General features: G+C 49.3%; 1 protein-coding gene across 4 annotated transcripts; it reads left to right on the top strand.

Annotated features, from left to right (window-relative positions):
- The first annotated feature begins 623 nt into the window (after window positions 1-623).
- On the top strand, window positions 624-10,513 carry LOC114432112 (F-box only protein 15-like). Of its 4 annotated transcripts, none has more exons than XM_028399919.1 (10): window positions 624-813; window positions 898-978; window positions 2,637-2,741; window positions 2,861-3,094; window positions 3,163-3,357; window positions 3,443-3,566; window positions 3,653-3,735; window positions 9,111-9,256; window positions 9,503-9,627; window positions 9,855-10,513. In XM_028399919.1, the coding sequence occupies exons 1-10, from the start codon at window positions 635-637 to the stop codon at window positions 10,125-10,127; spliced, it is 1,545 nt and encodes a 514-aa protein (XP_028255720.1). In that variant the 5' UTR covers window positions 624-634; the 3' UTR covers window positions 10,128-10,513. The 4 variants fall into 4 exon arrangements, with proteins under 4 accessions (XP_028255720.1, XP_028255723.1, XP_028255722.1 ...); XM_028399922.1 differs by having other exon boundaries at window positions 9,759-9,996; XM_028399921.1 differs by having other exon boundaries at window positions 9,756-9,996.
- The last annotated feature ends 4 nt before the right edge of the window (window positions 10,514-10,517 follow it).

Raw genomic sequence — 10,517 nt, 5'->3', positions numbered from 1 at the left:
TTGGAGACCGACATCACATACAAAGAGCTGCTGACACCAGAGCGCGCATGTGTGTGTGAGCTCAGGTTTCACAGCTTTTAGTTAAATTACAGAGCTGCATGTAACACACGCACACACACACAATAACTTAAATAACTGACCACAGCCAGTGAAATGAAGATTAATTTCATGTTATTGATCAATCTGATTGATTAAACATCCATCACAGCATCATGAAGTTCACAGCGATGCACACAAACGCCTCCTATCCAGCTAACAATCAGAACCCACAAAATATAGACTTTTAAAATAAAAGTTAAATATTAAAATGGTTTCAGGTCAACTCGACACATTTATCTGGATGATTTGCCCAGCATGATGACAGTAAATATCAAAAGTCTCAGCTTTTTTTAAATACAAAGTCAGCTAACTTAAAACCCAGCAGTCTGAATAAAAAATATAAATATATATAAATCCGTTGTAAATATTGAGTATTCAAAATAAGGATTTTTAAAAACCACCTACCAGGAAATAAAGGCTTGTAATGTACTGGCTGTCCTGTAGAGAAACGCGTCTGCCACCTAGCGGCCGCTCGTATATCAAGCCGGAAGTCTCAAGTCTGGCGGTGACCGCGGCAGCTTTAAACGGCTTCAAGATGGCGGCTGGAGGGCAGGATTTTTCTTACAGCTTCCTGCAGGTTTTGAAGAAGAAGTCCGACCAACCGGCCCCGGGGAGAGCTCCGCAGCTGTATGGTCCGAGGAGAGGACGACAGGCGGGCGGCGGGGGGGAGAAAAGGCAGCCGAAGAGAGGACAGAGCCCGGTGCAGGCGCGCAGGTGACAGGGCGAGCCTATCATGGAGTGTTTGTTGACATTATAGATCAACGTTATGGTCGCTTTTTAATCCGGTTTTACCCCCAGCTCTCTTGAAAGAAGCTCAGAGACAAAGCCGGAGTTCCACCAAATAAAAGTTTCTCTTCACAAAGAAAACCTGCTGGAACGGTAAGCTAGCTTAGCTTAGCCTAGCTGAGATGTTTAGTGCAGAGCTGCCAACGTTTCAAACACCTTGGAGTGAGATTCTGTAGGATGTGACCATTTTCCCCTGCACGCAGCCACATATGTGTTGTACTCATGTTGTGCATTCTGGCGGTTTGTGGAGCCAAAACCCATGGATACGGCGGCCTACTGGAGATGGACATTAATAGTTATATTCAGCTGAAGGTCTGCCCCAGGAACATCTGGATTAAGTAGATGTGATTTTCTGCATTCAAGTGGATTTTTGGGTGGTCTGCTAAAGATGTGCAGCACCTGATGCTGAGTCGTGTTCATCTGATCAGGACTTGTAGGGCCTTCTAACCCTGAGCTGAACATTCAACCAGAAAACCCAACTTGACCCAACAACTGTGTATGGACCACAGTATAGCCTTATTCAATGATAGACTAGTGTTTAAGATTTGACCAAGGTATTGGCATTGTGATCAATGGTATTCAACCAATTCTTCACTGAAAATGTGTATATATGTGTGTGTGTGTGTGTATATATATATATATATATATATATATATATATATATATATATATATATATATATATATATATATATATATTGTACTGGCCTGTGGCCTTCATGGAGGAAATTTGTCTCCTTGTAGCTCTTCTTCTCTGTCTCGGAACTGATCCAATGGGACTGATTGGATATGCAGTGAATACAGTGGAGCTTCTCAGTACCATCTACCATGGTGGAGTTTGCAAAGCAACAAACCTAACCTGATTTTTTTTAAGCGTAATAAATGGATGTGCGGCGTGTTAGGGTTGGGCGGAACCAAATTTTGATACCATCAAACGCTCTCCACATTTTACCCCGGTATACGTGAATACTGTGCCGTTAGAGTTATAAATGTAGGCTCAGACAGCGGCACCAAACTGTTGGCTTGTGCCTACACCATTCAGAAACTAAATACCATCTCAGCTCTGGCTTGTCCTCTGAAGCGCAGCAGTGTTCTTCTAAGGGACCCGGTCACAGGTGCAACTATAGCGCTCTCTCTCTCTCCGCCGTGCTGTCACGTCATGTTCATATACTTTATCAAAGGTCTCCAAAAGTAAAATATATTATACTACTGAAGTAAAACTGAAGATTCAACCACAAAAGGAATCAAATATAATATGTTTAGTATTTGATCCTTATTTTCTATATAAGTACATTGCATTTTTTTTATTGACGGTATTAAAAATGATACAGTCGCTACCTGTGTGCCCCACTGGTATACCTTAATACCGCCCAACCCTAGTGCGTGTGAAGACAGGCAAAATCGTGTGTCACATGGCGAAAGCGTGTGAGTTGGCAGCTCTGTTAGTGACTGTAAATGAGTTGTACTTCAAGAGAATACCTGTAAAGAGTTAACATCACCGGACAAAAACAATACAGATGTCCTGTCAGCTGTTTAAATGATGTTTAGTGTGACCTGCTGTAAAGCAGCTCGGATGACTGAACACAGTTAAAACACACAGGAAGTGAGGTTGGTCACTTTATTTAACCCTTCACTGTGGCCTCAGAGAGGTTTTATGTTCGGTCAGCTCAGTCTGGGACAGCTGGGACTCTGTCCTCTGATCGGTGTGTTGATTGGAATCATGTTGTCATGGTAACATCATGTCTATTTCAGATTACCACCTGAGATTCTGATCAAGATCCTAATGTTCCTGGACCCATCCTCTCTGATCTGCATCAGCCACGTCAGCAGGCTCCTCAACAGGCTCGCCAATGAGAAGTAAGATGGCGTAGAGATCATTCAATAAAAGCTCAGTCCTAAAGTCCTCACCCAACCCCGCCACATGTACAGATCAGCTGGCTCAGTCCCTCACCTGTCTGCCTGCTTTGGTCCCGCAGCATCATATGGTACAGGATTTATGTGTCCGAGTTTGGGGGACAGACATGGAAGCCAGCGTTTGGCAGGGAGGCTTCAGCGAAGGACTCGGTGGAGGTGGAGGATGGCCCTGCGCTCCACTGGAAGAACGAGTACTTCAGGACCACTGCTGGACAAGAGATCAACAAGTGGAGGAGAGAGCTGGGAGACGTCAGTCCATGCAGCGGCCTGCCCATGCAGACCGAGCGCATACTCAGGTACCATCACCTCACAGACGCTGTGCACCTGTAAAGACACTCACTGGATGTTTTTATATATTCTACAGGAGCTTGAACATTACCTGGGAGCTGACGGTGTACGACCGGTGGGGGTACAGGACCAGTGTGGAGCCCAGTCAGGCACACTTCTTTAAGTCCTCCGTCATTATCCGCTGGAGCAGCGACAGCTTCCCACTGTACGACGACTTCAGCAGCATCCTGCTGCACGGCATCCAGAAGAAGAGGGGCCTCAGAACCAGGAAGTAAGACACACCTCCCACAGCGGTCTCTGCCAGCCCGCCTGCAGTCCAGTCCAAGTGATGATGGGACCCTGTTCTCCTGCTGCAGGCACAGCTGGAGCTCTCTGATTCTAAAAGTCAACACGCTGATGCGTCCACATCAGCTGATGGGCAAAGACAGACTGATGACCATGATGCATCTGTCCCCGGGCATCATCATCGGTGTCTGGAGGGTAAACGTCCAGCAGGACATCACACTCATCATCATTTCAGGTTTGTTAAAATACTTAAATAGTGTGCATGTGTGTGGGTGTTGCAGGGTCACAGTCAGGTGGCCTTCATAATGATCAGCCTGCACTTCCACAAGCTGGTGGAGAAGAGTCTGCTGGGGACGCCTGTGTGGTGAGTTCTCTTTTTTAATAATAATTCAGCTTAAACCTTAATATATATGCAATAACAGTAATACATCAGTGTACATTGAAGGCTTTTTGTGTCTTGTTTATGGAAGGGTTAACTCAGATGTCACATGACACCCAAAAGTTAAGTAAATTAATCCAGGAAGTTTAATTGAAGCTCAGTCAGGTCTGATTGTAGTGTGACGACATCTGGTGGCAAAAAGGACCCACTGCAGCTTTTTTTCCTTAGTCAAGTCAAAGTCAGCTTTATTGTCAAAACTGCCATATGTGCTGGACATACAGAGAATTCAAACTGTGTTACTCTCAACTCCACAACATATAACTAAGAAAGAATAAATATAAGATGTAAAAATGTAGCTACAATGAGGCACACACAAAATACAAGGCACAAAGATGAAGGCACAGTGCAGTGCACAGAGTGCAAAGATGTTAATAGTGCAAGTCAGTGTAGTTGACATAGATGTAAACAGTGTAGGCTGAGATGGGTGCAATGTTTTAGTTAAGAACTTATTAAGAGCATATTGAGACTGGTATGAACTGACTACAGCTGGATCCATACTCTACGAGAACAAAGAACTCTCTTCTTGCTCCCTGGGTGGCAAGAACAGGAAAAAAGTTCATTTCAGCACGGAGTATTCACACTCCCCATACGGCCCTCCCACTGCAGCGCATGCCACACACAAAGGTTGACACTGCAATTGTATTGCAAATTGTGTGCACAGTTGTGGTTACCTGGCCTAACGAGCTGATAATGTTCAGGGAAGAGGGCGTACAGCATGACAATAGATAGAAGGTTAGTGTAGCTGACTGTAGCAGACCTCTGGTCTTTGTGAGTTTAATTCTGTGAATGTGTGGATGACTGTCTGCAATAATACATCCCGTCTCCCGGTGTTTAATGTGCGCGAGCGACTGTAATGCCGTGATCAATACTGGGATTATTTTTTATCGCCACCTTTTGGACAGACTCTCTCCCCTGTGCGCCCTGTTTCTCCTTCCAGGAGCTGTTTGCTAGCTGCTCATCTAAACTGTCCATCGTCGCTGTACTTCCTCCTTCTGTCTGTGTGTTCTGCACCTGAAGAAGTTCTTGCGCTTCACCACATTCATCATGCCCACAAAATTCCGACCAATCACAGAATTTTACTCATCACCTGTTATGTGAAGTGTGGGGTTTTAATAGGACCCAGGCGCAGACAAAAATAATGTTCAACAAAAGGAGCTTTATTCAAAGCTAAATAACAAAAGCAGTCCAGAGGAGCAGGTAAACGAAAGGAGGGCTACTGGAAACAGTGCCAGACAAAAGGTAAAAAGTACAAAATAAACACAAAAGAATAAACCAAACCAAACCTGAGGATGATCGGGGAAACATGAGGAAACACGGAGGAAGAAGAAGGACGAAGAGATGGATCACAAGGGAGTACACACGGGGGTGCACACGGGGAATCACAAGGGAAGAACTGACAAAGACAAAGGGAAGGCACAGGGCTTAAAAAGAGGAGAGACGACACAGGTGAACACAATTAGGGAGGAGCTGATAATCAGGGAGGAGGCTAGAGGAGGAGAGAGGGAAGGACTGAGGAGCAGAGAACAGGAGGGAGGAGGAACAGAAGGAGAGAGGGAAGGACTGAGGAGGAGCAGAGAAAGAGGAGGGAGGAAGAGAAGGAGAGAGGGAAGGACTGAGGAGGAGCAGAGAAAGAGGACAAACACTGAAAACTAAATAACAAAATAAACAATATAATAAAAGACAAGGAGCCAAGACCCTGGCTCATGACAGTACCCCCCCCTCAAGGGACGGCTCCCAGACGTCCCTGAAGGAAAAAATAAACAACAAGAGTCCAAAACTGAGCCGGGAGGGTGGGGGGAGGTCCGGAGGAGGGACCAAAACAAAATTACAAGGCCAGAGTTCAACACAAGGTGACCCAATGGGCAAAAGTTCGGGAAGAAGACAAAGTTCATAAATGGCCAGGGGGCCAAAACAGTCAGGGGTTTGGGACCTTCTGGGTCCTGGCAGCTGCCCAACAGAGGCAAGGAAAAGGGCAAAAGGGCCAGTGGGGGCAGAGTCGCGGGCCCTCCAGGGTCCGGTCGGAAGCCCAGCATGGACAGGGGTGAGGACCCTCCGGGGTCCGGGTGGCAGCACAGCAGGGACATGGCTGAGGGCTCTCTGGGGTCCGGGCAGAAGACCACCAGCGATGGAGACGCGGACCCTCTGGGGTCCGGGCGGAAGCCCACCAACGATGGAGACGCGGGCCCTCCAGGGTCCGGGCGGAAGACCACCAGCGATGAAGGCGAGACGGACCCTCCTGGGTCCGGGCAGAAGACCGGCGAAGACGATGGGGCTAACCCACCAGGTTCAGGGCAGACGGTCAGCGGAGATGAGGAGGCTGACCCACCAGACGAGGAGGCTGACCCTCCAGGGTCAGGGCAGAAGGTTGGCGGAGACGAGGCTGCGGACCCTCCAGGGTCCGGGCAGAAGGTCAGCGGAGATGATGAGGCTGACCCACCAGGGTCAGGGCAGAAGGTCGGCGGAGACGATGAGGCTGACCCACCAGGGTCAGGGCAGAAGGTCGGCGGAGACGAGGCTGCGGACCCTCCGGGGTCCGGACAGGAAGCCAGAGACGAAGACGAGGCTGCGGACCCTCCGGGGTCCGGACAGGAAGCCAGAGACGAAGACGAGGCTGCGGACCCTCCGGGGTCCGGACAGGAAGCCGAGGCAGAGGACCCTCCGGGGTCCGGACAGGAAGCCAAGGCAGAGGACCCTCCGGGGTCCGGACAGGAAACCAGAGACGAGGACCCTCCAGGGTCCCGACAGGAAACCAGAGCAGGGGACCCTCCAGGGTCCTGACAGGAAACCAGAGCAGGGGACCCTCCAGGGTCCCGACAGGAAACCAGAGCAGGGGACCCTCCAGGGTCAGGGCTGGAAGCCAGAGTTGGGGGTTCCCCAGTGACTGAACCAGTCGCTGGGGCTGAGAGTCTTTCTGGGTCAGGGCGTGGATCCAGATCTGATGACCCTCCAGGGTCAAGGCTGGATGCATCCCCAGCATCCTGACAGGTGACCTCCAGTGTCTCTGCCACCCCTGTCTTGGCAGGAAGTCCTCTGCGGGGGGCACTGGAGGTCTCTGTGGCAGGTGGCGTCGTCTGGAGCCCGCCCTCTGGCCGAGACGGGGGAAGCGACGCCGTCTGGAGTCCTCCCTCTGACGGAGCGGGGAGGAGCGGCGCCGTCTGGAATCCGCCCTCTGACGGAGCGGGGAGGAGCGACGCCGTCTGGAATCCGCCCTCTGACGGAGCGGGGAGGAGCCCTGACGGAGCGGAAAGGAGCGACGTCATCTGGAGTCCGCCCTCTGACAGAGCAGGGAGGAGCAACGTCGTCTGGAGTTTGCCCTCTAACGGAGCGGGGAGGAGTGACGCTGTCTGGAATCCGCCCTCAGAAGGAGCGGCGAGGAGCGACGTCGTCTGGAGTCCGCCCTCTGACGGAGCGGGGAGGAGCTCTGACGGAGCGGGAAGACCTGCCCCCCTGGGTTGAACGGAGCCATCGGCCTCTGCAGGAACACCCAGGGAGAGATGAGCTGGGGGCGACATTGTCGACCTGCCAGATGAAGCAGGAACAGGCGAGGAAGGAGTAGCTGAAGAGGTGGCAGGGGCTGGGCGAACGGCCCAGGCAGGGAGTGCTGGAGCCACCGGAGGGGGGAACTCCTCCATCTTCCGGAACACCGGGCGGTAGGTTGAGAGCATCCATGGCTCAGTGACCAGGACCTCCTCCATCTTAGCCTGTAGCTCCTCCATCTCCCCGTGGAGGGCCCCTAGGCGCAACAGCAGGGACATTCGGTGAGCACACCACTGCCGAATCTCCCTACCATCTGAGGGGGGAGATGGCATGTGGTCCACCCAGTTCACAGCGTCCTGGAGTCTTTCCATGTGCTCATTTAAGGCCTCCCAATCGAACAAGAGCTCCACAGAGTCATCAAACAAGTCTGCTGGGTCCATAACTGGTCAGTTCTTCTGTTATGTGAAGTGTGGGGTTTTAATAGGACCCAGGCGCAGACAAAAATAATGTTCAACAAAAGGAGCTTTATTCAAAGCTAAATAACAAAAGCAGTCCAAAGGAGCAGGTAAACGAAAGGAGGGCTACTGGAAACAGTGCCAGACAAAAGGTAAAAAGTACAAAATAAACACAAAAGAATAAACCAAACCAAACCTGAGGATGATCGGGGAAACATGAGGAAACACGGAGGAAGAAGAAGGACGAAGAGATGGATCACAAGGGAGTACACACGGGGGTGCACACGGGGAATCACAAGGGAAGAACTGACAAAGACAAAGGGAAGGCACAGGGCTTAAAAAGAGGAGAGACGACACAGGTGAACACAATTAGGGAGGAGCTGATAATCAGGGAGGAGGCTAGAGGAGGAGAGAGGGAAGGACTGAGGAGCAGAGAACAGGAGGGAGGAGGAACAGAAGGAGAGAGGGAAGGACTGAGGAGGAGCAGAGAAAGAGGAGGGAGGAAGAGAAGGAGAGAGGGAAGGACTGAGGAGGAGCAGAGAAAGAGGAGGGAGGAAGAGAAGGAGAGAGGGAAGGACTGAGGAGGAGCAGAGAAAGAGGACAAACACTGAAAACTAAATAACAAAATAAACAATATAATAAAAGACAAGGAGCCAAGACCCTGGCTCATGACATCACCACTGAGAAAAAGTTCTGCCCGGGCCATGTGTCGAGAACAGGCTGTAAGAGCTGCCGAACAATCTCTCCGAGAGTGAGAAGAAAGTTCTTTGTTCTTGTTTGTTTGCTCCCAGCTTAAAACACAGCAAAGGAGAGCGTTTACTACTGTAGGTGAAATAGGTGTTTAATGACCTGTTAAAATCGACCAGAATGCAGGAAATGGCATCTAGGAAGTTAAAAATTTCCTGGGGCAGGACCCCCCCATATTTTTATGGCATGAGATGGGAGGAGAAATAACTGGCTTTGATATTCAGTATGTTCAGACTTGACTAGTTTGACCCTAATTTGTATGAGTACATTTGATAAATGTTTTAATTTAATTGTGTTCATTAAACACGATCCATTTAAATTTTAAGATGGTTAAGCCGGGGCAAAGTGTTGCGCTGTTTCCTGCTACCCGAAATAAACACCTTCCTCCAGTCTAAAGGTGAAACGGTGACTGTGCCAGGTTAGTTATCTCTATTACACAATGAGGCCTGCTGGTGGTCATTTTGGTGTCATACAACTCTATGTTGTATAGCTGAACCGGCCCGGCCCCCATCACAGATGATAATGTGGCCCGCAGAGAAAAAAGTTTGGTGACCCCTGCTCTAAATAGTCGTTCTGGTGGCTGCGTCGTCACGTCGTCACTCTGTTTGTTCCTCCCTGCAGCCCGTACTCTGAGCCCCCCCACCTGCCGCCCGCGGATGACTCGGACCCTAAGTATGGTCTGCATGGCTTCTCTCTGCACTTCATCCTGCACAACACCTGCAATGTGATGCTGTCGGGACAGTTCTGCCAGCTCTCCTGTGGCAGAGGTAATCTGATTACACACTGCACCCAGATTACAGTTTTTAAGTTTAGCAGTTACTGTCAGTTCGTACTGGATTATATCGATCATACAGCTACAGTAAACAGACAGGCAGACCTACCTGCAGGGGGTTGGTTCAGGTTGACTCAGGTCTGATCTTTATGACCGTCTGTGACGCTCACATGTCAGTCCCAGTTTTAAAAGTTCTCATCTCATGTTCCAACTAAATGTCCTCTTTCCTGACTGTGGTCAGATCAGTTCAGACATGGACTGGTGGAGCTGAAGGTCATCAACCAGACCAATTTGTCTAAGCACAGATTGCTGTCTGGAAGCATCGGGCTGCCCTGGAGGAGCGAGGGGCTGGAGGGCTCAGTGGAGGTAAAGTCTGTCCCACGTTCTTCTTGTTCTGTCTGCTCACCATCTGAATGCTTTCAGAAGCTTTCATGATGCACTGATTCTAATTTGGGGTTTAAAACTAAACTAAAAGGTCACCTGTGTGATGTCAGCAGGCTCACCTTTGGTACAGGCGTGGCATGCTGCCTGTTGCTGTGTGTGGTAACACGATCCTCACTCTCCGACTGATGGTTGTTTTCTGCGCTGCGTAGAACTGCTGCATCATGACCTTAACTCTGCTGGACGAGTTCAAGAAACCCTTCTGGTGCGTCTGCTCGCCCGTCCTCAACAGGCTGGCGAGGAGCCCGCACTCCGTGGACTACGGCGGCGATCACTTTGAGATGGAGCACTTTGAGTCGGACGGTCAGGTGAAGATGAAGCTGGTCATGTTGAAGGAGCCGCAGCAGTTCCTGCTCATCAGCCTCATCGTCTGCGTCTCTGTCTCCAAAGTCAACAAGCATTTCAGCAGAGAGTACGGAAGCTGAGCAGGGCCTTAGACTTAGACCGGGCGTCTTACTTATCTGAACAAAAATGTATTTACTTTCTTTAAAAGTTTTGTTTTGTTAATTTACCAGTAGAAGTCAAGTTCTTTGGACTGTTGGACTGTTTTGGACTGTTTTCAGTAAAATGAATAAGTTCAGTTTCAGCAGAAAAGGTTCCAAAGTTCTTTGTAGCAGTTTAAATGATGAAGGATGAGTCAAAATCAGTGAAAAGAGCTAGTTCTGCTAAAACAGGGTCAGTCATTGTACATGTTATTACACAAAACTGACAATTCAGGAACATTTTGTTGTGAGTTTTGAGTGTAAAATTTTATTTAGAAAAAACAGTTTCAACATGTTTTTTTCACATTAAAAACATGTTGCAAACAGCACATT

This window comes from Parambassis ranga, chromosome 2 (assembly GCF_900634625.1).
Source record: "Parambassis ranga chromosome 2, fParRan2.1, whole genome shotgun sequence".
In the NCBI taxonomy this organism is placed as follows: domain Eukaryota; kingdom Metazoa; phylum Chordata; class Actinopteri; family Ambassidae; genus Parambassis; species Parambassis ranga.
The sequence above is the reverse complement of the archived record's forward strand: the minus strand, read 5'-3'. Positions and strand labels throughout refer to the sequence as shown.

Excerpts from the sequence above, each read along its gene's own strand:
- LOC114432112 (XM_028399919.1), top strand. The coding sequence starts at position 635 with ATGGCGGCTGGAGGGCAGGATTTTTCTTACAGCTTCCTGCAGGTTTTG. Across the intron at positions 2,742-2,860 it reads AACAGGCTCGCCAATGAGAA|CATCATATGGTACAGGATTT; the intron begins GTAAGATGGCGT and ends TTGGTCCCGCAG. Across the intron at positions 3,095-3,162 it reads CAGACCGAGCGCATACTCAG|GAGCTTGAACATTACCTGGG; the intron begins GTACCATCACCT and ends TATATTCTACAG.